The sequence below is a fragment of the Crocuta crocuta genome, unplaced genomic scaffold (assembly GCF_008692635.1).
Source record: "Crocuta crocuta isolate KB4526 unplaced genomic scaffold, BGI_CrCroc_1.0 scaffold175, whole genome shotgun sequence".
NCBI lineage: Eukaryota > Metazoa > Chordata > Mammalia > Carnivora > Hyaenidae > Crocuta > Crocuta crocuta.
Window position 1 is genome coordinate 2,059,302 of NW_027530988.1, and position 23,971 is coordinate 2,083,272.

General features: G+C 53.8%; 3 protein-coding genes across 10 annotated transcripts in view; 2 read left to right on the forward strand and 1 right to left on the reverse strand.

The window, feature by feature from the left end:
* Positions 1 to 12,832, reverse strand: part of SLC7A7 (solute carrier family 7 member 7) — a 49,744-nt gene extending 36,912 nt beyond the window's left edge. Inside the window, exon 1 of the mRNA XM_077770375.1 lies at positions 12,737 to 12,832. The gene's annotated coding sequence lies outside the window, so the exon portion shown is untranslated. The remainder of the gene's footprint in view (positions 1 to 12,736) is intronic.
* On the forward strand, positions 3,178 to 6,312 carry MRPL52 (mitochondrial ribosomal protein L52). 8 transcript variants are annotated; one of them, XM_077770361.1, is made up of 5 exons: positions 3,178 to 3,254; positions 3,359 to 3,419; positions 3,498 to 3,565; positions 5,331 to 5,395; positions 5,765 to 6,312. In XM_077770361.1, the coding sequence occupies exons 1-5, from the start codon at positions 3,227 to 3,229 to the stop codon at positions 5,915 to 5,917; spliced, it is 375 nt and encodes a 124-aa protein (XP_077626487.1). In that variant the 5' UTR covers positions 3,178 to 3,226; the 3' UTR covers positions 5,918 to 6,312. The 8 variants fall into 8 exon arrangements, with proteins under 8 accessions (XP_077626487.1, XP_077626488.1, XP_077626489.1 ...); XM_077770362.1 differs by having other exon boundaries at positions 3,206 to 3,254; positions 3,362 to 3,419; XM_077770363.1 differs by adding an exon at positions 4,139 to 4,193 and having other exon boundaries at positions 3,216 to 3,254; positions 3,359 to 3,565.
* On the forward strand, positions 7,775 to 18,160 carry MMP14 (matrix metallopeptidase 14). Its single transcript, XM_077770370.1, has 10 exons — positions 7,775 to 8,138; positions 12,020 to 12,168; positions 12,522 to 12,644; positions 13,022 to 13,329; positions 13,832 to 13,993; positions 14,691 to 14,851; positions 15,030 to 15,168; positions 15,301 to 15,451; positions 15,912 to 16,027; positions 16,402 to 18,160. The coding sequence occupies exons 1-10, from the start codon at positions 8,034 to 8,036 to the stop codon at positions 16,734 to 16,736; spliced, it is 1,749 nt and encodes a 582-aa protein (XP_077626496.1). The 5' UTR covers positions 7,775 to 8,033; the 3' UTR covers positions 16,737 to 18,160.
* Positions 18,161 to 23,971: the final 5,811 nt, after the last annotated feature.

Here is a 23,971-nt window from a genome sequence, read left to right on the forward strand (position 1 = left end):
ATCATTTATATGGAAGTGATTTGATAGGTGAAAATGAAGTGTATGAATGTAAGATGATAATAGTTCCGTACGGTCTTATTGCCCTTACTTAGGTTTTTGGGATCCATTTGTTGGCTTATAGCCAAGGTTCTTTTGTTCCCATCCTTTCTTTTGGTTCAGCCCTAGCTTATACCATTCTTATTGTTATTGAAACAGCTGCTTTTACTTCTTAAACCAGGATCCACCCTTCCCCTCTTTCAAAGCACAGCTCAGAGCCTCCTGTGGAAAAATTTCCCAGTCTTACAGAAGGAAATGATAAACTTCCAGATAGGCCATTGCACCACTCCCTCAGTTTCTCCCTGTCAGCACACGTTAAGTGTCTAGCCTAGCACATAGTAATAGGCACTTTTGTAGGAGCTTCACCGTTCAGAAAGTATTTGTACTTACTTCAATGTTTTCAGATGTGAAATATTAAGATGTGATATATTAAGGTTTTTTTTTTTAATGTTTATTTTTGAGAGACAGAGCAAGAGCAAGGAAGGGGCAGAGATAGAGAAGGAGACACAGAATCCGAAGCAGGCTCCAGGTTCTGAGCTGTCAACACAGAGCCTGACGCGGGGCTGGAACCCACGAACTGTGAGATCATGACCTGAGCCAAAGTCTGATGCTTAACCCAATAAGCCACCCAGGCACCTCAGGGTTTGTTTGTTTGTTTGTTTGTTTAAGTTTGTTTATTTTTGAGGGGTTGGGCGAGGGAGAGAGGGACTCCCAAGCAGGCTCTACTCCATCTGCAGAGTCCAACTCAGGGCTCAAACTCACAAACCGTGAGATCATGACCTCAGCCAAAACCAAGAGTTGGACACTCAGCCAACTGAGCCATACAAGTGGCCCTAATTTTTTTTAATGAAAAAATTAAAGATAAATGAATTCCCCAAGACAAATAAATGATTAAAAAGAGGGAAGGAGTCACAGGTCTGTGTTTTCTCTTACCAGTATAGTAGTCCCACCTGATCCACAGGGTATGCATTCCAAGAACCCCAGTGGATGCTTATAACCATGGTAGTTCCAAACCCTATATAGACATACCTATGATTACATTTCATATAAAATTAGGCACAGGGGCACCTGGGTGGCTCAGTCATTAAGCCTCCGACTTTGGCTCAGGTCATGATCTCACAGTTTGCGGGTTTGAGCCCCATGTCAGGCTCTGTGCTCACAGCTCAGAGTCTGGAGCCTGCTTCGTATTCTAAGTCTCCTTCTCTCTCTGCCCCTCCCCCACTTGTGCTCTGTCTCTGTCTCTCAAAAATAAATATTTTAAAAAATGTAAAAAAAAATCTTTAAATAAAATTAGGCAGAGTAAGAGACTAGCAACAACAATAAAAATTCTAACAATATACTGTAATAAAAATCATGTGAATGTGATCTTTCTCAAATATTTCTTTTGTAGATGAAAAGATAAAGTAAGGGGAATGATACAGGCACTGTAACTTCGCGTTAGGCCACTATTGACCTTCTCACAATTTGTAAGGAGTATCTGCTTCCATAGGGCAACCGAATGTAGGTAACTAAAAACTATATAAAGTGAAACCATGGTTAAAGGGTACTTCTGTACCTGCCTCCTTGATGCAAGGATTATATTAGACAATATGTGGTGATAGCCCTTGCAAAAATGAAATAAAATCTTAGCTCCAAGACCTATTCCCCAAGAAAGACTTCTTTCACAGCTTTCTCCAGATAAACTTCCCGTTATAGCTACAAAAGGGTACTTGCCAACACTCATCTTGGAGGATTTCTGGTACCTCCATTTTGACCTCAAACTTTTAAAAAAATTTTTTTTAAAATTTTTAATGTTTTATTTATTCTGAGAGAGTGAGAGAGAGAGCATGAGCAGGGGAGGGTCAGAGAGAGACACACACACAGAATCCGAAAGAGGCTCTAGGCTCCGAGCTTGCCGTCAGCACAGAGCCCGATGCGGGGCTCGAACCCACGGACCGTGAGATCATGACCTAAGCAAAAGTCGGACGCTTAACCGACTGAACCACCCAGGGACCCCTTAAATTTTTTTTTTTAATGTTTATTTTTGACAGGGAGAGAGAGCACAGAAGAGAAGTAGCAGAGAGAGAAGGAAACAAAGAATTCAAAGCAGGCTCCAGGCTCTGAGTTGTCAGCACAGAGCCCAACACAGGACTCAAAGCCACAAACTGGGAGATCATGACTTGAGCTGAAGTTGGATGCTTAACCAACTGAGCCATCCAGGCGCCTCTCTGGTTAGGTTCTTTTTAGCTGTCTCTTGGTTTAGGTGGAAGACCCCGAGGGCATAGCAACCCCTGAGGAGAATAAAACAACCCTGTCAAGCAATAAGCACTGCCCTGAGCCCCAAGACACCACCCATGATTGACTCTCAGCAAGACAATGATAGATTTGACCTTCACTGCCCACCTGCAGGTACTCCTCCACCTTTGCCGCTCACTGTAGGTATATAAACCTGTAAGTATTTTCAGCACTTTAAGACACCTGACCTCTGTCTTCCTGGTGTTGGCTTCACTGAAATAAATCCCTTTCTGGTTTCACCACCGTCTATCTGCCTTTGGATTTTTGTCTGTGTCAAGTGGCCAGAACTTGATCTGTTTGAGATCCCCAGAGCCAGGTGCTCATGTATCCCTGTGCACCTGCTATAATCTCAATGGTACTATTACAGTAATGTAGGTGATTATTATTGTCTTCTCTCTCTAGACTGGGAGCGCTGTCAGAATAGTGATGACGTCTGTTCTGCAGAATCCCCAGCACCTAGTACAGTGCTTACCACATATAAGCTCTTCAATTATGTTGAATAAATAAGGACTGAAACCCACATTTTCTTATTCATTCGAGATTTGACTCTTAACGCTGAGGAAAAACCCGTTACAGTGATGCAAAAGAAGGTAGAGTAAGGGAACTACGCTAAGATAATGGCATAAATTCCAAAGCACTAGACACCGCTGCGCAGAGATCGCTGGAGCAGCTCAAAACGATTCAGTCTAGGACACGACTTCCACTGAGGGTATAACCAGTACTGACGATACACACGCAGACCAACCGCTCTCGCCCATATACTAGGGTCGCAGTTTCGCCCCTTTCTTCCGTACAACGGCCCAAGATGGTGGGGCCCTGATTGAAAACCACTTTCAAGATGGCGGCTTCCGACTTCCCCTGCGGCGTCGCGCATGACCACCGGCGCCACGCCCACTTCCGGCTGCGCGACTTCAGCATGGCTGCTTTAGGTACCCTGGTTTTGAGTAAGTGAGTGTGGAGTCCGTGTGCTCGGGAGCTCGCGGGGGCAGGTCTGAGACCCCTGAGTTGGCTGCACGGCCTCTCTCCCAACTCAACCCTATTTTCCCAGCAGGTGTCCGGAGGCTGCACAGTAGCGTGGCGGCTCGGGCGGGCAGTCAGTGGCGACTCCAGTGAGTTCCTGGTTTAAGGGGGTCCTGGGATGCCAGAAGCTGGGCTGAATCCTCACCGGAATGTTTTTCTCCACCCAGGCAGGGCCTGGCTGCTAACCCCTCTGGCTACGGACCCCTTACGGAGCTCCCAGACTGGTCTTACGCGGGTAAGCGCCGATCTGACAGTTAACTGTCAGACTTTTGCCGAGAGGGAACTTCCCTGGACTGAAGGTGGGGGGAGAAGGGGGTCAAGGTGGGGATGTGTGTGAGTGGACGTCGTATTGAACTTTATGTTTGGAGTTGGGGAGAAGCAGCCCTATTGTTTATTTTGTTAATTAAACTGCCTATGCGAGACAGGCTCTTGTGGGGTAGGTAGAACATAATTCCAACTTGGGGCGCCCCGGGGGAGGGAGTGACAAACAAGATCTTTACGTTTCTCAGGGACGACGATTTTTAAAAAATTAGAAAGACTCACCATTCTATGTGGGGAGTACATTGTTGAGAATTTGGTACCAAATGCGGGGAGAGCTCTTTGAAAACGGCCTAAAACATCTCAGAAGACAGTAGTAGAAGGGTGAGGACTGAGGATGGCGGGCTCCCTTCAGAAAAATTTCTCACCCTCCCCCCAAAGAAAAGAAAAAGAAAAGGAAAGGAAAGGAAAAAGAAAAAGAAAAAATAGATATTAGACCTAGAAGGGAGGGATCTTAGAAAAGTTGAAGCCATTCCCATTTCTTATATAGGACTCCAGTTTACAGGTGGGAAAATTGAGGCCTCAGAGTTCCTGTGATCAAACAGGTAGGTAATAGCAAAGCTAATACTAGAACTGAGAAAGGGCCAGGCACCCTTCAACAGTAGAGACCTGAATACTAATACCCTATTGGTTTCTATAGGAGTGTGACCCTGAGGAGGATGGTAAAGGTTTATTCCACTTGTTATTTACTATAGGAAGCCTAGCATCTCCCAGAAGTAGTATGGAATACTGGAAAGACTCTGGATTTGGTTCTTCATTCAGGGTTCTTTACTTGCTAACTTTGTAGTCTTGGGCATGTTACTTAATTGTATCTCTCAGTTTCCACAAAGTTTTTGGGCAGAGTTTTCACTGTTTGCTTCTTACTCTGTAGAAAATAAGTGTCCTTTTTCTTCAGCTCCATTATAAACTACTTTACGTAAGATAATGCATCTTTTCATCAAGTCAGTAGATATTAATAGAATTTTTATTACGTGATTCTGTGCCTATGCTATGCTACAGCAAAACCCTAGGGATGCAGTCCAGTAAAGTCTAGCTGGGAAAACAGCATGACATTTTAAAAACTTAATAATACTTCAGTGCTCTACCCCTTTCTGAGAGGGTTTGAGGTGCTAAACAAGGCCAAAAACAAACAAGCAAACAAAGAAACAAAAAAAAACAATATTAAAATAAATGTCCCAAGGCAAATAGACTGAATAATAAATAACCAATATGCACTTCTTTCATAAAGAGACTTGACAGAGTTGAAAAAGTTAACAGAATGGTTTCTGGGACAGATAGGGCTTTAGGGGGGGCCTACGGATGAAAACTGGGCTGAGAGGAAAGGAAAAGAGGGCGTCTCATTATGGACTGAGATGGCATTTAGCAAAGATTCATGGTGAGTGAAACAGTGATCAGATTGCTTGAGTGGAGGGTTTCTAAAGCTAAAACAAGAAATTCAGCCTTCCAAAGGACCGTGAATTCCAGGACATTGAGGGGTAAGTGAAATCGAGTAGGAGTATGCCCAGAGCTTATTCTGGGCATACCTTACCCTCAACACCGAGGGATGGGTTTTGGAGAATAAAGCCATCACAGGTGTGAAATGGAAGAGAGGAACTAGAGACTAGATCTTCCCTTGTCCAACCCAGTGCCTTCACAAGGTGCTGTCAGCCATCATCTCTAACACTGGTCTTTTCTCTATGCAGATGGCCGCCCTGCGCCTCCAATGAAAGGCCAGCTTCGAAGAAAAGCCCAAAGGGAGAAGTTTGCAGTGAGTCACTAGAGCCCGAGCCAGGGCAACCCGTGTGTACTTGAAGGGAAAAACTTTACATTTTAACTTGTCTTGAGCTGCACGCACACATAAGCTAACATGTCCCCTATGCAGAGGTTTTAACAGCTCAAGGTTTTACAGTACTCTTGAGAAGGGAGGAGGGGAGTGGGCACTCCAAGGCGGTAGTACTGGTCCCCTTCTGCTTCCCATTGTACCTCCTCCTGCTTCCTATCCTGGGACCTGGTCCCCTCCCCCACTCAACAGAGTCATTTTCCAGATGAAACTTTTGCCTTTGCTCTGGGAGGGAAAGGATATATGTGCCGAGCCCAACCCCAGATGTCATCCACCCTGTTTTCCTGTCTGTTTCAGAGACGAGTTGTACTGCTGTCACAGGAAATGGATGCCGGGTTACAGGCATGGCAGCTTAGGCAGCAGGAGAAGCTGCAGGAAGAAGAAAGGAAGCAGAAAAATGCTCTGAAACCCAAAGGTGCTCTACTGAAGAGCCCACTACCAAGTCAATAAGCAATTCCTGTCTCCCTCTCCCAGCCTCTCTCTGGCTTCCTTCTCTCCCACCAGCATGCGTCATCCCAGCCAGAGAGCCTTCACATCCCCATCTGCCTTCCAAGCACAAGAGCTTGGACACCAGGAGGAACAGCCCGTAGGATCACTGCCTAGAAGAGTTGGCCGAGTGCCCTCATCCCTGGCTCCCTTCCACTTCAGTGCAATCGTGCGCTAGGACACTTGTCTCCTCCACAGGCCATTGGACTGGCCCTCTTGTGAACGGTAGCTGCTCTGTGAACATGCAAAAGGGGCAGCAGTTATCCTGTTGTTAGCTAGGCGCTCAAGCCTCTAACAGCCCCTACACAGCTCAGGCTGCATGCAGTTACTCATTTAATAAACGTTTTGATGAAAAAGGCTTTCCGGCTGAGGTCCGTTTCTTGGCAAGCAACTGGTATCGGTTTTCCTAAACTTCAGATACCCGGCCCTAGAGGATACCCTCACCAGGAAGGCTGACATGGGAAGAACAAGACTTGGGTGTTGCATGTTCTGCTGAAGAGTTGGATTCTGAGGTTTCTGTGGTGCTGGCTAAATTCCAGAGGTTGGTTAGAGAGAGGCCTATACCTCCCAACCCCACTTTGTGGAGGGGAGCCCCGGAGGTGCTCAGCCTCCAAACAGTCACTGTGGCATAGGTATCTAATCCCCATCACATGTCTCCCACAAACCTGTTAGGTGTCCAGGACCCAGGAAGACCTTTAATTAATCACAGACTTGGGGAGGGGGGAGAAGGACCTTTACTGCTGTTACAATGCAGAGCACTGGGCTTTTCTTCCTTTATCCTGCCAGAAACTTATAATAGTTCTTGGGTCTCTAGTAGTTCTGGAGCTTCCTACCTGACCTAATTCCTGCCCAGCCTCCTTTATTCCCTTGCTTTCTTTCCCTCCCTTCTTCCCCCCACAACCTCCTTCCTCTCTCGCTGACCAATGCAGTTCTGGGATCTTAGATTTCGCTGATGGTCGAGTTTTCTGTCTCCCACACTTTTCCTGCTTCTGTTGCACTGCTTTTCTAGATCTAACTCTCAACTTCTTATCTGTCTCTCGCAACGTCTTATCTGTCTCTCTGGTCCCCGCTGTCCATTTCAGCGCGCCCTCCCCCTCCCCTGCATACCTCCACCTTTTGTTCTCAGTTTAGTCAGACCCTGAAGAAGACTTTAGTCATCAGGGAACTGCCTTTTTCCAGTGTAGGGGGGGAGCTAACCCCCAAAGTCCTAATTCCCAATCTCTCGTGTCTAACAGTTTCCCCAAATTTGATTTGCCCGTCCCCGCAATCCATGGCCTTGTACTTCTTTCCTCCCCAGCCCGTTCTAATTTAAGGAGAAGCCAGATTGTAAATGATGATAATTAAGAGAGTGCATTTGTCTTTCCACAAGAACCCCCAGCCCCAATGTGGTTGTAGAGTTTGTTGGTGGGGAGCTGGATTCTATTACTGTTATATGCTTGCAGCAGGAGAGGGGTGGAGGTGGTTGTCGAGAACCAGGGGCAAAAGTTCCAATTTGGTTGAGTCACAGGTCTCAGCAGACAACCCCCCAACCCAGGGGTCATGGACATGGAAGACCCTCATCACCCGCCCTCCCAGACTCTGAACTTGTTTGCCCCAACCACTGGGCCTCCCAATACTTCCCACTCTGAGGTGAGACAAACGCTGAATACCAGAGGAATCAAGCCACCCAAAATATGCTTAGGGGGAGAAAGTCTCCCACATCCTGGCCCCTGGGTCCCCCCGCCACAGACCCCCGTCCTTAGCAGTGGCCTCAACCCCTGCAGATNCACCGGGAAAGGAGGGCATGGGGGCGGGGGCGGAGAGGCTGTGGGAGAAGGGAGGGACCAGAGGAGAGAGTGAGAGAGGGCTCGCTATCCAGTTCGCAGACTAAGCAGAAGAAAGATCAAAAAACAGAAAAGAGGGGACGAGCAAACAGGCGCTTTCAAGAACAATCCCTTCATCTCCAAGCGGACTGCGGTCTAGGGATCCAAATTCAGTGCCCACCGAAGACAAAGGCGCCCCAAGGGAGTGGCGGCACGACCCCAGGGCTTGGGCCCCACCGCGGAGCCCGCACCGCTGGCTGCCGGGACGGTCGCGGACCATGTCTCCAGCCCCACGGCCCACCGGCGGTCTGCTGCTCCCCCTGCTCACGCTCGCCACCGCGCTCGCCTCCCTCAGCTCGGCCCAAAGCAGCTTCAGCCCCGAAGTAAGTGAGCTCCTCCGGCCCTGCCGGTAGTCGCGCCCGCCGGGGAGGCGAGCCGGGGGTCTCCCAGGGAACCCCCCCTCCTCGGAGAGCAGGGCGTTGGAGGTCTCGGCCCTGCGCCCCCAGGAACCCCCCTCCCTTCCTTTCCCTGCTCATCTCCAAACTTCTAAGTCGATCCAGCTTCTGCTTCCCCTCAACCAACCCCCCACCCTCCGCCAACTTTCTTCCCCAGTCCTTTCCTGCAAAGAGCTTTACAGCGGGGCCCACCCCAACCCTCCCGGGTTCCACCGGACTCTGAGCTCAGCCCCCGAACCAGGAGCAAGCCTGGTAAATACTTGGATTCGGCTCAGACCCAGCGCTGCCCTGGTTTCTTGTCACGTGCGCGAGTTCGTTGTCTCTTCAACTTTCCAACTCTCCTGCGCTCTCCCGCCCGCGCCCGCGCCCGCGCCTGCCGGCGCTGGGGCTGCCAGGGAGGCTCGGGTGGACGGCGCCGCGGCTCGNCCGGATCCACCCTGCCTCCCAGAGCGGACCCCTCTGCGTCCCGGCCCGGAGCCCTGGCGTCGAGGGTCGCGGGACTGGCGCCCTGGCCGCCTTTCCGTACACACAAAGCTCTCCTTGTGAGCCAGGGGCTCGGCCGAGCAGCCGCCTCCTCCCTCTACCCTACTCACACCACCCACCTCCAGCGACGCCTTTAGGCTCTTTTTGTTGGCTTTTGTTAATTGCTTTTTTGTGTTAATTGCAGGGAGACTGAGGGCGTTGCACCCGGGAGTGGGGAGAGGGCCAGGCCCAGGGCACCAGCACAATCTCTACCGCCTCGGGCGCTCCCCCACCCCCAGACTCATTCCCCGACGCTGGCCCACCGGCCCAGGAGGAAGCCGCGTGGGAGTTGTCTGGGGACGTTTTTTCCTCTCTTTCTCTCTCTCTCTCTCTCTCTTATTTTGGGGTGAAGGTGGGAGACGAATTTGATCAGCTTCTTATTTTGGGCCATCCCAACCCACTCAGCCCGGCAGGGCCTGGGTGCGGTCGGGAGGGGCCGGGAAGGGGCCCAGAAGGGGGAGGGGATCTGGACTTGGCTTCCTCCCTCCTGGTCCTGGCCCTGGACCCACCCCCGGAGGAAACATCTCCAGAAAGAACACACTCTCTCTGTCCCGAAGGGATCTGAGGCTAAAAAGAAAAGCGTGGCCTTAGGAGAGGGGGTGACCACAGAGAGCGCGAATCTGCCCTGAGGCTCAGCCTGACACGGTCCAGCTGGAGGAGGCATCCTCTCTCCCGGCCTGGAGTCTTCATCGGAGGTCTGCAAGGAGAGCCCCTAACAAAAGGAGCCTGGGCATCTGGGGGCTGTCCCCTGCCAACTTTGCCTGCCCTGCCTTCCCTCCCCTGCCCCACCAGGCCCCCTAGGGGAGGGGCGGCAGCCCTGGCTCTGTTTTAAGTGGGTCATGGGCAGTCTCAGCGTCAGAACCACCATTTTGCTTCTGGGCCACGGAGGGGTGGGAAGCAGAGTGAGGGAGGAACAGGCCCAGAGGCTTGGATCCAGGGCCTGCTGGAGAGCCAGAGTACCCCTCACGCACCCACCCACCTTCTGCAGGACTCCTAGGCCAGAGGTGGGAGGGGTTCTCTTGAGTTTTCCCCAAGGGGAATACTCAGACCACTCAGTTTTGAAGACAAAGCCAGCCAACTGAGTTTTTTGACCTAACATAGTTGCTCCCTCTCCAGGCCAATCTGGAGGGCGAGCTGGGGTGGCCAGGCCTCAGGCAGCCGGGTCCCTCCCACCAGGCCTCCAGAGTCCTGCACCAGCTCCAGGGCAGCCCTCTCCTCCTCGTGGCCTGTCTGGCACTTGGCCCTTCCCCCACCCAGCCGCAGACACAAGAGTCCTCTCTTCTGTGGTTCCAACCTCACCTCCTAGTCTTCTCTGTGGTTCTTGCTTTGCTCAGAGACTAGGCCTGGGAGGAGAGGGATGGGGGCATTTCCTTTCCAGGCTCTTTGACTCCAGGGAAGTCCCTTTCTTGCCTGAGTCTCCATTTTTCTCTCTTGAGCACGGAGTGGACTTTGTGGGTGTGGAGACTTAGACCTGCCTACTTTTCTTGAAAGACTCATCGTGGAGAGGGATTTCTCCCAGAGCTCCTATATGTGGACTCTCTCCACCTCCCTGCCTCCCTCCATTCTGTCATTCTGCCCTAGGAGAATTCCCCTCTGCTTTGCTCCCCGGAAGGTTGAGGGGGCCCGACTTCAGTCCTCTTGACTCCCAGCTCCAGGAGTAGCCCACTCCCATGCTTCTCCAAAGCTGAAGTAGCTGCTCCCCCACCAGGGGTCATAAGCCTGGGGTGCGTGTACCCTACAGGTGAGGCTAAGGGCAAAGGGAGTTTCCTGCATACTTGGGCACAGGCCATCGCAGCCTCCCACGGGCACTAGCTGTGGCATCAGCCAGCACAGGTCAGGGCAAGCCTACAGCTCCTAAAGCACCCTGCTCTGCTTCCCTGTGGTAGAGCAGAGGTTAAACTCTGCTCCCTCCCCTACCCCTGAGGAGGGGCTCTCAGAGCCGGGTGGTGCTAAGGTTGTCCTGGCCAGGCCTGTTGGCTGGGGAGAGGCTGGGTTGTTTACATCTCTGGGCCCTAACTCCCATCGGCCTTGGGGGATCACTTCCCAGAACCCTGTTGCAACTCTTGCCCCTGCGGGCACATGTCCCCAGTCAGCTGCTCCTGAATCACCCCCAGGCCCAATGGGCTACGCTTCTGCCCGGTCTTCCGTGAAGGGCCACTCAGTGAAGGGCCACTCAAAGATCCATCCTGACCACCTGGGGTGAGGGGTATGGTACCTAACAGCAGCCTCTACCCCGCTGTACTTCCAGCTTCCATCCCAGGTGAAATACAGGCCCCCTCTGGACTCCTTAAGAAGGCAAAGCCAGAGCCAGGGAGCAGAGCCCGTAGTGTCTCCACTGGAGAATCCCAGCATTGTCATATTCCATATAGAACTTGGCTCATTTTACTTTTCAGGCTTTAGAAAAATACTCCATTGTTCTTAAAATAAAGGCTGATTTTCTTTTTTTCTCAGCGGGGCTTTGTAGTTTGCGTACCTTTCAGTCAAACACCAAAAACCTAACTATTTTAAGGCAGCATGCCAGCCTTTATATTATGAACGATTTGCAACATACCTCAAGTAAAATACTGTCACTGAGTCTCTACCACCACCCGCATTTCCCACTGCCTGTACTGAGAACCTTAAATGGGCCTTTAGGTCCCAAGCCCTGGGTCAGATGCTTGGATGGGGACAGTGGCAAGATCTTGGTTCAGTGGCTGGATCACACCCGCACCACCTCCAAACGTCCCGGCTTCCCCTCTCGGCAGCCAGCCTCAGCCCTAGCTCCTTTCCTGCTCACCTTTCTAAAAAGATCTCAGCTTGTGAGGGTCCTGGAAACATGGCACCCCTGTCCCAAGAGGGTCTCATGCCAGGACCAAAAATAGAGCCCCTTCAGCCTCCCCACCTCAACCCACCATGGGCACAACCCATTCTCAGGTAGGACATGCTACATTTGCAAGAACATGGACACGGAGGAGGAAAGTGCTGGAGGGATCTCGGCTCTGAGAAGACATCCTAGAACTCAGTTAAGCCATCTAGGTTCCCGTTTTCGAGAGAGTTACAGCCAAAGTCCAGAGCTGCGGCTCCCTACCCCCATTTGAGCCCACAGCCCCAAGAAGGCAAGTCATACTGGGGCCTGGGCCAGAGTTCAGGTCCAACCTGGGAAGTCCTCCAGCCTCACAGCCGTAGCCAGCCTGGGAGCTAGTTACCCTTTCCTCCTAAGCCAAGGGTGCATGCCAGGCACCGTGAGGAGGCAGAGTCTCCCCTTGGGCCAAGTGGGGATGCTCTAAGCCACATTTCTTTCCCCACAGGCCTGGCTGCAGCAGTATGGGTACCTGCCCCCAGGGGATCTGCGAACGCACACACAGCGCTCACCCCAGTCACTCTCAGCTGCTATTGCTGCCATGCAGAGGTTCTACGGTCTGCGAGTGACGGGCAAGGCAGATGCAGACACCATGAAGTAAGTGCTGGACCCTGGCAGGAATTCTGTCCGGCACCCACAGACCACACTGATCACAGAGAGGTTGCTACCTGACTCCTTGACTCCTGCCCCCTCTCTCAATGCCACATGCCGACCCTGAGTACTGTATGCCTACATGTTCTCCTTCTCCCTCCGGTCTCTCTGGCCCATGCCTCCCTTCTCCTCCCCCATGCCCTACAGTCTCCCCCCATCCCCACCTGCCCCGGCCGCCCCCCNCACCCTGACCCTATGACCTTGGCCCTTTCCCACACTAACCCTGAGGCCAGGCGCTCCCCCCCCCCCAAGACCTTTCTTTTTCATACACTATCCTGACTACAATCCTCACACCCCAGGGCCATGAAGCGACCCCGCTGTGGTGTTCCTGATAAGTTTGGAGCCGAGATCAAGGCCAATGTTCGAAGGAAGCGCTATGCCATCCAGGGCCTCAAATGGCAGCATAATGAGATCACTTTTTGGTGAGTCCAGCAGGCAAGCTGCCTTTCTCCCATCAGGGTTGCCCTTCCTGTCACCTGTGCTGACAGACTCTGAGGAGTCCTGTCCTACTCACCTCTGTTCCTGTGAAGCGTCCTTGGGAGTGGGGAGGCAAGGGGCTGTAATCTTGGAGAAAGGAGTAGCCTGTGGGGGGTACATCCCAGGGCCAGAAAGCCAAAGCCCGTGGGGCCCCTGAGCTCTCAGTTCTTGGGGCTGAGCCATCGTGAGGCAGCAGGAAGTGCCAGGTCAGCAAAGGTGGCTGGGCAGGTCGGGCAGACCTGGGAAAAGTGCAAGGAGGGAGAATTTTATCCATTGTTATCCTAACATACTCCCATCCTCTCCCCACGTGGCTGGACCTCAGCATCCAGAATTACACCCCCAAGGTGGGAGAGTATGCCACATTCGAGGCCATTCGCAAGGCATTCCGCGTGTGGGAGAGCGCCACACCACTTCGTTTCCGAGAGGTACCCTATGCCTATATCCGAGAGGGCCATGAGAAGCAGGCGGACATCATGATCTTCTTCGCTGAGGGTTTCCATGGTGACAGCACGCCTTTTGATGGCGAGGGTGGCTTCCTAGCACATGCCTATTTCCCGGGCCCCAACATCGGAGGGGACACCCACTTTGACTCTGCCGAGCCCTGGACTGTCAGGAATGAGGATCTGAATGGTGAGTGAGGTAGCCCTGGGACTCATTTATCCTGGGGAGAGTCAATCATCATCTACACTGTGTGTGTGGGGGGGGGTTTCCTGCCTCCTCCCAAAACAAACCTCATGATCTCTGGGCTACAGACATCTCCTAGCCTAACTTCTGGTGAAAACAGGAATCTTATCTTGAGCTATTTACTTCTGGTCCCTTCTCTCACCCAATAATTGACTTCCCGGTCAAAGACTTCCCACTTTTCCAGGCAAATGCACCTCCAACTCGTGGGAGAAACCGGAGCCCAGATAGGACCCTAACTTCCCTTAATATACGTCTTCCTGGTGTTGGTATCTGCCCCCAGAGCACTCTCTCACCTCCAACCAGAGTAGATCACTGACTGGCTTTGTGGCTTTTTGGGTGGAAAACATGACAGGTAGCCTCAGGTGTGAAAATGAAGCCTCTGGTGGGAAAGCAGGGGGTCTGAGGGAAGGGACCCAGGCTGCCCTCATAATCTTCCCCATCCCTCCAGGGAATGACATCTTTCTGGTGGCTGTGCATGAGCTGGGCCACGCCCTGGGCCTTGAGCATTCCAATGATCCCTCAGCCATCATGGCACCCTTTTACCAGTGGATGGACACAGAGAATTTCGTGCTGCCCGATGACGACCGCCGGGGCATCCAGCAACTATACGGTGCGTACTGTATGCCTACACGTGCTCCTTCTCCCTCCTGGTCTCTCTGGCCCATGCATCCCTTCTCCTCCCCCATGCCCTACAACCTCCCCTCCCCACCTGACCCTGCCTCCACTCCCCCTTTTTTTTACATTATTTCTTATATATATATATATATATATATATATATATATATATATTTTNACGAACCGCGAGATCATGACCTAAGCGAAAGTCGGACGCTTAACCGACTAAGCCACCCAGGCGCCCCTCTTCTATATATTTTTAAAAATTTTAAAAATGTTTATTTAGTTTTGAGAGAAAGAGAGAAAGATAGTGTGAGCAGGGGAGGGACAGAGAGAGAGAGGGAGACAGAATCTGAAGCAGGCTTCAGGCTCTGAGCTGTCAGCACAGAGCCTGACAACGGGGCTCAAACTCATGAACCACCAGATCATGACCTGAGCGAAGATGGCCACTTAACTGACTGAGCCACCCAGGCGCCCCTATTTATTCTATATATTTTATTCCTCTCTCACCTTTGAGCCCACCTTTTCTGTCCTTCCCCAGCTGATTGCTTCACCCTCCTCTAAAGGTCCATCCACACCTTTCTAAGGGTATTGTCTGCCCATATATCTGTTCTTTCCTCCCCTCCTCACCCCCCCCTCCCTGCTGCCCCGTCACAAAGTCTAAAGTGCCTTTTTCATGTTCTCTACACCAGGGAGTGAGTCAGGGTCCCCCACCAAGATGCCCCCTCAACCCAGGACTACCTCCAGGCCCTCTGTCCCTGATAAGCCCAAAAACCCCACCTATGGGCCCAACATCTGTGACGGGAACTTTGACACCGTGGCCGTGCTCCGAGGGGAGATGTTTGTCTTCAAGGTGAGAGGAAGAAGTGGGCTGGTTTCGGGGGACAAGGGGGCTCTACGCCCAGCAGGCTGGGTGGAAACAGCAGCAGGAGGACTAAGAACGAGAGCGGAGGCTGTGGGACGCTTTGGGGACTGAGCCAGAAGACTAGCTACGAGACATAATGTACCGTCCCCACCTCGACGCCTTCCAGGAACGCTGGTTCTGGAGGGTGAGGAATAACCAGGTGATGGATGGATACCCTATGCCCATTGGCCAGTTCTGGCGGGGCCTGCCTGCATCCATCAACACTGCCTACGAGAGGAAGGATGGCAAGTTTGTCTTCTTCAAAGGTAACCAGGCATTCTACCTTAGTTCTCCGGGTGTGGGGAGAGTCTCCCTGAAGGAGTGGATTCCACTTGCCTTCTCCAGAGACCCAAGAGCCCAAGTGGAACCCTGAGCCTGCCCTTCTCTCCCCTCCCCAGGAGACAAGCACTGGGTGTTTGACGAAGCTTCTCTAGAACCCGGCTACCCCAAGCACATCAAGGAGCTGGGCCGAGGACTGCCTACTGACAAAATCGATGCTGCTCTCTTCTGGATGCCCAATGGAAAGACCTACTTCTTCCGGGGAAACAAGTGAGACCCCCATCCCCTTGACCCAGCCCTCCCTCCTCAGATACCACCACCAGGTTCTCAGTCCTGCAGGAGTACCCACTTTACCCCTGGGATGTTGCTGGCTGAGCGTCTGCTATTGCCTAGCAACAGACAGCCTCCATTAGGTGCTGAGTGAGTGGGAAGTGACCGGGTCACCATTTCAGACCTGGTCATTTGGCGCCTCCTGCCCCCAGCGCTGTGCCTCCACCCCAGCTGCCAGGCACTGTCATTAAAGGCTACTAGTGGCTCCTTGCAGCCTGGGACCTCCCATCCACCCCCACCTTCCGCCGCTTTCAGCTGCAGGCCCTCATTACTCAAAACCCCTGTCCCACACCCTGTCCATAGCCACCCTTTGCTCACTGGTGAATTCAGTCCTGGACCCTGCTACCCTCCATGGACATGCCCAGGGCCTGACCGCTTCCCTTCCCCTCCTCTCCTCCAGGTACTACCGTTTCAACGAGGAGCTCAGGGCAGTGGACAGCGAGTACCCCAAAAACATCAAGGTCTGGGAAGGAATCCCTGAGTCTCCCAGAGGGTCATTCATGGGCAGCGATGAAGGTGAGGGGCAAGAGGCGGGGGTGTCTGTGAAGGGAGGATGGGGATGGGGGGGGTTAAGGAAGAACAGGAGGAAAGATGGACGGTATCACGTGGAAAGTAGTAATGATGACAACAGCGGAACTCTTGCCCCGTGCCAGGCTCTGAGCAAAGTGCTTTCTGCACATCAGGTCCCTAATCCCCGCCACACTACCAGCCTGCCACTAGAATTGCCCCTTTTACAGCTGAGGAACCCGATGTTCAGAAAGGGTCAGGGATTCACTCAACTGGCTCACACAACTCACAGATTTTCCTTTTGTTCGTCTCCTCTCTGTGGGCCCTCCGGACACGGCCCCCATCCCCTGTCCTCCTTGCCGCCTTCTGGCTGACCCCTGCAGTCTTCACTTACTTCTACAAGGGGAACAAATACTGGAAATTCAACAACCAGAAGCTGAAGGTAGAGCCAGGCTACCCCAAGTCCGCCCTGCGGGACTGGATGGGCTGCCCCTCGTCAGGGGGCCGGCCGGATGAGGGAACTGAGGAGGAGACCGAGGTGATCATCATCGAGGTGGACGAAGAGGGTGGCGGGGCAGTGAGCGCGGCTGCCGTGGTGCTGCCCGTGCTGCTGCTGCTCCTGGTGCTGGCCGTGGGCCTCGCCGTCTTCTTCTTCAGGCGCCACGGGACCCCTAAACGACTGCTCTATTGCCAGCGTTCCCTGCTGGACAAGGTCTGACCCCCACTGCCGCCCGCCCACTCCTACCACGAGGACTTTGCCCCTGAAGGCCAGTGGCAGCGGGTGGTGGTGGGTGGGCTGCTCCCACCTGTCCCGAGCCCCCTCCCTACCCGCCCCCCACTTCCTTTCTTTTCTGTCCCACGACTGCCTCTCTCAACCTCAACCCTGGCATTGCTTCTTCCCTAGGTGGGTCCCCTGGGGGCTGATCAGGGGCGGCCCCTTCCAGCCCCTGCCCCCCCACCCCAAGGGGCCTCTGTAGCTTGGTGTGTGTCCAGCCCCATCTGAATGTCTTGGCTCTGCACTTGAAGGCAGGACCCTCGGACCTCGCTGGCAAAGGTCAAACGGGGTCATCTGCTCCTTTTCCATCCCCTGATGTACCTTTAACCTCTGAACTCTGACCTCATGAGGCTCTGGGCATTCCAGCCCCACAAGCCCCCCAGAAGCACCCTATTTACAGCCTCCTACCACTCTTTCTGGCTAAAAGGAATCTAATCTTGCTGTTGGGGGGAGACCCTGAGAGTAGGAGCGGGTAGGGGTACACAGCTACCCTAAGACCTTGAGAGGAAAGCTCAGGGTCAGTCCTCTCCACAAAGGTCTGCCTCTGCCGCACCTGGCCCCCAGAACTTCCCCAGAAGGAGCCTGAGCCATTAAGGGGCTGTAGAAACCCTTGACGGCCCTACCTCCACAAATGTTAGCCTCGGCTGGGGATGTCAAGGTTAGAACTGAGACTGGAGGTGTGGCTACCGTGGTGGTGTGGGGCCAAGGAGAGAAACTGTCTGGAGCCCTGGGGGTTAGCCTGAAGGCCACAGAGAAAGAGTCTTGCTCAAATGCAGGCAGCTGGAGTAGGGACCAAGGGGCAGAGCAGTCAGAGGGGACAGGACGGGACCAAAAGGCTAACCAGGGAGGCGCAGTGGGAGTGGATGGCCAGGGGCCGGGCAGGCCAGGCCAGCAGGGACACTACAAGGTGGGCTGTGGTACCCAGGGAAGGGCATGTTTTATTGGAGCTCTCAGGAAGGGCGCGAGAGAGGCACACCGACTCCACTTGGTGCCCTTCCTCCAACCAGAGTACATGTATGGAAAGGGTGGGGAGCCCAGAGAAAGGAGCAGCGACAACACACATCCAGGGACTGGCGACTTGGGACCTTAATGAGGGCGGCCACCTAGTTAGGGAGGTGACCTCAGTGAGGGGGCAGCCTCAGCTGACCTCAGTGAGGGGGCAGGTGCCTGGGTGAGTCTTGGTCAGGTTAGCCCCTCACTTCCTGATGCCCCTGCCCCTCAGCCCATGCTACCGGTGTCCTGCCTCCCCTCCCCCACCCAGTCCACCCATTTGAAGTCTCCTTTGGCCACCACAGGTGGTCATGGTACCGGGGACTTGGGAGAGTGAGACCCGGTGGGGGCTGTGTGAGGAGAGGGATGTCAGGGGAGGGGGGGTGNGGGGGTGGGGGGCAGAGGCATCCGACCCCAGGAACCTGCAGGGCGGGGCTGGGTCAGTGCCCTCTAAGGACATTTTTGACCTTGTTCAACCTTTCCACAAAGAATAAATGGTGTTTCACATTCTTTGTGTGGCTGCGTTCTCTCAGAAAGAGAAATGAGTGGAAAAGGTGCTGGTAACTGGTGTTTTCTGTGAGGTGGGGTCTTAATATCTTTCATAAAGGAATATGCTTATTCTTGGTGGACAAAGAGACAATACAGGCCATAGCTGGGAAGTAGGACTTAGTCCATGGGGGGCAGGGAAGTGGTCCACAGAGCCCAGCTGCTCTCTCCCCACCCGGCCAAGAGGTTACTTTTGAGGCCCAGAGCTGCAAGGCAAGAGGAAGTGGTCAAGCTGAGGCCACTTGGAAAATCTTCCTAAATTGCATTACCCTGTCGCATGATCTGGCCGCAGACCCTCCATTTCCCCAGACCTCTTTTTGCTACTGGGGACTTTTTGATCCTGGAAGTCCCAGGATCCTCCATGTTTGGCCTCAGGCAGGCCCTTTACCCCAGCCCTCAGCATCTAAGCCTCTTCGAGGCCCGGGGCTCTGCTTCAGGGACAGAAGGAACACTGGGGCCACCCAGGGCCTATTAGGAGCCGGCTATCTCGGCAAAACAGGAACGTCCCCCCCATTGCCCAGGACAGGCAGGATGGTCAGGGTGGAAGGGAAGAATAACAAGGCTTTGTTTCTTCGAAACTGCTGCCCCAGACAGGGTTCCCAGGCTGCGACCCACCCTTCCTCCGAAACCAGCCTGGAGGGAGGAATAGCTCAGTTGCTGAGTCAGCTCAGCTGAAGGGGAGCAGCCCTCTTTCTTCCTCCCCTTCCCTTCCTGCCTTAGCCCGGCCCTCCCTGGGCTCCAGCCCAGGCCCCCTCCGCAGCCTTCTTCCAAGAGCGCTGGCCCCACCTAGCTCAGGGGTTCCATCCAGCTGCTCTTCAGGGCTGGTTGGTGTGATTGCTTTGGCAGAAGGGGTACCCCACCTCTCTGCCAGCCAGGAACCCTGACCCTATGCCTGGCCTCCTACACCTCTTCTGCCAACAGCTGTTTGGCATGGCTTGTGTGTCTCAGTGGATTTGGACACCACCACCACCCTGCCACCCTCACCAGAGGGGATGGGGACCCCGAGAAGCTGGCACGGGAAAGTCAGGGGTTGTCTGGGGGAGTTGGGGGTGGGGGGGCCTCTGCATGTCGCAAGGAGCTCAAAGATGAGCTCATGGCCCCTTTGTGTTTTTGTGGCCCACATCTGGAGGCAATTACAGATGTTATCCAGTGGGAGTTCTGCAAAACACAGCTGGAGCCAGTGGAGCCTGGGGAGGGGGGACTGCCAGAGGGGAGAGGAGGGGGAGCCTAGGGCTGCCACGGCTGGAGTGCGGTTTCCCCATCACGAGGAAATTGTTTGGCCCTGATTCTGGAATCACAAGATGCTCTCTGAAGCCAAGGGGGAGAGATGGGAACAGGAGGACCAGAAACAAAGGGGGAAGAGGGGGAAGAGGCTTCATGGGCAGGGAGAATCGTGGGGTGGAGGCCGGCGAGGTCCCGTGCTTCTGACATGCCCTGGGCCTGAGGGACCCAGCCCATGAGGCCCACCCAGAGACCCTGGGAGGTGCCTGGCTGATCGCACAGGGTCAGGCAGGGTGAAGGGAGAGCAGAGGGCCCTGTGGCTCCTGAGAGGCCTGACAGCGCTGCTCGCGCTGGCCCTACCCCGCTTTGTTCGTTGGGCCTGACCCAGTTTCTAAGGTTCCAAGTTCCTTTATTCGAAAGCAGCACATGTGAGCTAGAACAGCCAGGCGAGAGCCAAGGGGAATCTGTGAGGAGGTTTGGGCAGAGCCCAGGGAAGCGGCCTCAGAGGAGACTGGACCAGGGGCAAGCGCTGAGGAGAGACAGTGCTCTGCCCACCACCGCACCCCACACGTTTGAGCGGGGAGCCGCAGACTCCCTTCTCCGGGGTGCCCACCACAAGCTGGGCCCATACCTCTGAGGCTGCCAGACAGGGGCTGGGTCACTGACACGAGAAGGGAAGATGGAAGAAGAGCTGGGCTCTCTAGCAGAGAGAGGACTGAGCAGGGCGATGCCCCACACACAACCCGGTCAGCCCTGCTGGCCCCTTCACTGTCCCTCCCCTGGAGCCCCTTCTCCCCACTCTGACAGACTTCCCAGTCCTATTTCCTCTCTGGACTCCTGCTTCCCTTTCCAGCTAAGGGGAGGTGGCACAAAACCAACATTTGGTGAAGTCCTCATAACACCTAGTGACAGGCACTAACATCGCCCCCATGTTATAGGTTTGGAAACTGAGGCCCAGAGAAGACTTCCTCAAGGTCACAGCTCATTAGTCCAAAGTTAAAACCCAGGTCTGTTTAATTTTTTTTTTTTTCTGTACACCTAGATTCTGACCACATCTCTGGGTGTCTCTTCCAGGGTGGACCCCATGTGGCTGGGTGGCTGGGTGGCCGTGTGTGTTCTGGGGGTCTGACAGCACGTGTGCGCGTGCCTATTGTTCTGGGTGGCAGCACTGGTGTGGGGAATAGGGCTCCTCCTCAGGAATCCACTTTGCCTGTAGTCACCTCCCTCTTGGGGGACAGGAACAGGTAACTCTAAGGGAAGGAAGAGGCAGGAAGGACTCAGAAGCCAGAGGGACTGAGTGGGACGCATGGCAGCAGCTAGGGGAGGGATGGCGGCAGTGAGCGGCTGTGGCAAGGGCTCCGGAGGACAGTTCCCGTTCCCTGAGGCCCCAAGGAAACCCCAGTCAGGCCTGCTCCATCATCCTGCAGTGCCTGTACCTCTTTCTTACCCCCCCCCATCTTCAGATTTCCTGTACACCTAAACCGGGGGATTCTGCCTTCCTCCCTCAGACAGTCTTGAGAGACTGGGGAGACCCAGAGGCAGCCTTCAAGGGGGCTGGGCAATTGGGGCCTGGAAAGGAGGCAGGCCTGACTGGCCAGAAGCCACCTTCCAAATGAGCTCACACACATACTTTCCACGCTGGCCCAGGGCCGAAGGCTGAGTGCCTTCCAGGCCAGTGTTCCCCAGCCAGGCCCAGCCCCCCCTCTGTCCTCCTCTGTCCCTCACCAGTCCTGGACCCAGGGGCTCTACAGCAGGATTGGGCCCCCAAGAGTAGAGCTGTCACCACACCCTACGGGAGCAACTTCCACTGCCTCCATGCCCAGGCAGCTTCCCAACTCCTCCAGGGCGCCTCATTTCTCCAATGTGCCCGTTGTGGCTTAGGGGAGGAGGAGACCAGCTTCCCGCCCCCAAAGACCCACACCTGGGTGGGGAGGGGCAGTAGAAGGGACAGCAGAGGTGTCTACACTGCAGTGAATTGGCGGAAGGACTTCCTTTGAGTGCCTGAAGTAGCTCATTGACTCAGGGACCAGACCAGGTCTGGGAGCTGCCTCACCATTGGGTCACATCCTGCTCACACACTTCACTTCCCAATAGGGGCACTTCCCTGATCTGGGGCAGGATGGGCTGTGGGTGGGGCAAGGCCAGCATGACCACAAAGGAAGGGAAAAGACTGGTGCCTCTCAGAAGGCCTAGCAGATTCACACACACGCGACAAGCTCCAGCTCATTTTGATCCAGCCTGTGGTCAAAGACGTCACCCTTTGCTTGGCTTCCAGAGACATGTAGCACCAGGCCAGAGAGCAAAATCAATTCCCAAAAATGCTCTCCTGGGCCCCTCAGTGTCTGGCTCTGTGCTAGGAACGTGGCTGCCCTGACCATATATCCTGGATCCAATAATACCTTCCAGAGGTTCTGTGAGTTTGTATATTCAGACACGGCAGACAGTTCATCCCACCTTGGATTCCAAAAATATGGTCCCTCCAAGTAGCTCACACAGGCTGCCATCGCCCTCCAAGGCACTGACGGGACAGGTCAGTCAGGGAATGACTATGATTCATAATAATACTGACCCCATCACAGCCACCTGACAAACATGCTTGTCCTCACTTCCTTATAAAGGAGTAGGATGGTGCGAGGCACGCAGGATCCCTTAATAAAAGTTTGTTGGCTTAAATGGCCTGTGGAAGTTGTGGAAATATACAAGTCAATGGCTCTAGCGGTGCATCTGTAAGCACTATACACACATCTATACAAGTATCATGTACACATAAGTTACAAAATCACTGGGGCGCCTGGGTGGCTTAGTCGGTTAAGCGTCCGACTTTCGCTTAGGTCATGATCTCGCGGTTCGTGGGTTCGAGCCCCGCGTCGGGCTCTGTGCTGACTGCCAGCTCAGAGCCTGGAGCCTGTTTCAGTCTGTGACTCCCTCTCTCTCTGACCCTCCCCTGCTCACGCTCTCTCTCTCTCTCTCCTAGAAATAAATAAAACATTAAAAAAAAAAATTTTTTTTAAAGTTACAAAATCACTGAGCCGTACGTGTACGTTTAGTACATTTTATGAACTTTCCATATATTTCTCCCCAAACTTTAGAAAGTTAAAAAGAAAAAACAAAAATACATCAAGGTAATGGGTTCATAACTCCAAAACAACTACTTTGTCTCTATGGCCTCCTCATGAGTCCCCCCACAGCCTGCCTTTAATGTAGTCAGTGTTGGGCTGGGTTAACACAGCTCTTCTGGAAATTCCAATTCTTTTTTTTCTTTTTCAAATTTTATATATTTAAGTAATCCCTACACCCAACGTGGGGCTTGAATTCAGGGCTCTAAGATCCAGAGCTGCATGCTTTTCCGACTGAGCCACCAGGCGCCCCTGGTAATACCAATGCTCAGACTGCATCCTCAGTCCGGCCTGCACCGGGACCCTGACCTGAAAGGTCCACACAAAGGTCTCTTCTCCCCACACTTCTCTAAGCTCCTGCCAATTGTCCCACAAAGTCTCGTCTCTACGGCCTGTGCTCCAGAGCCCCCCACTACTTGCCTGCACAAAACTGCTTATAAATTCTGAGTGGAGGAAAGCTGGACAAGGGGCGCAAAAAAACACCCACCCCACTCTCCGGTTGGCCACACCCCCTCCACTGCAGAGACCAGCCAGGCAGGGTTTGTGGGGCGATAGCACCCCCTTGTGCTGGGTGTTGGCACTACAAACCACGCCCGAGAGACGCAGGGGCCAAGCTACCCCCGCCCCACACCACCCCCCCTACAAGGGCCATGGATACTGCCAGCCTGTTCCTTCCCCCTTTCCACTTTCCATGTTTCCACCCAGGCCACCTGTACTTAAAGGGGCGGGACTATGGGCGCAACAGGATGACAAGCCTGAGTCTTCCAGCTGCAGAGAGGAAAAAGTCAGCTTCCCTCAGGTGTCCCGGGGGGAGGGGGGGGGGTTGGTGAATAACTCCGGGAAGGAAGAGGGGGTGGAGTGGAGGGGCTGCGGGAGGAAGTAAGGGGGCACTTTGGTGCCCTCTGGGAGCTTCTCCGAGTTGGCATGCTGCCCCCCTGTGGTTGCCCCAGACACTGATGCCTGAGGTCTCCAGGACTCAGACCTCAAAATGCTTTGACAGAACTCCTTTGGGTCAAGGCAAGCTGGCCTCCTCCGTGACTCCTTTATGCAAGGATGGGCATTTCCGTGTCACTTCTCTGAGCCCTTTGGAGATCATGCCCACACCTCTTGGGGTGCCTCTAACCTGCACCCATCCTCCTAACCTCTTCTCAACCCCAGGAGGAGCCTTTAATCCCAGTCTCACATTTACAAGGCTCTTTAATTCTGAACATAAAAAATACGTTCTGGAAGCACCTGGGTGGCTCAGTCGGTTAAGCTTCCAACTCTTCCGCTCAGGTCAGGATCCCATAGTTGATGCAATGCATT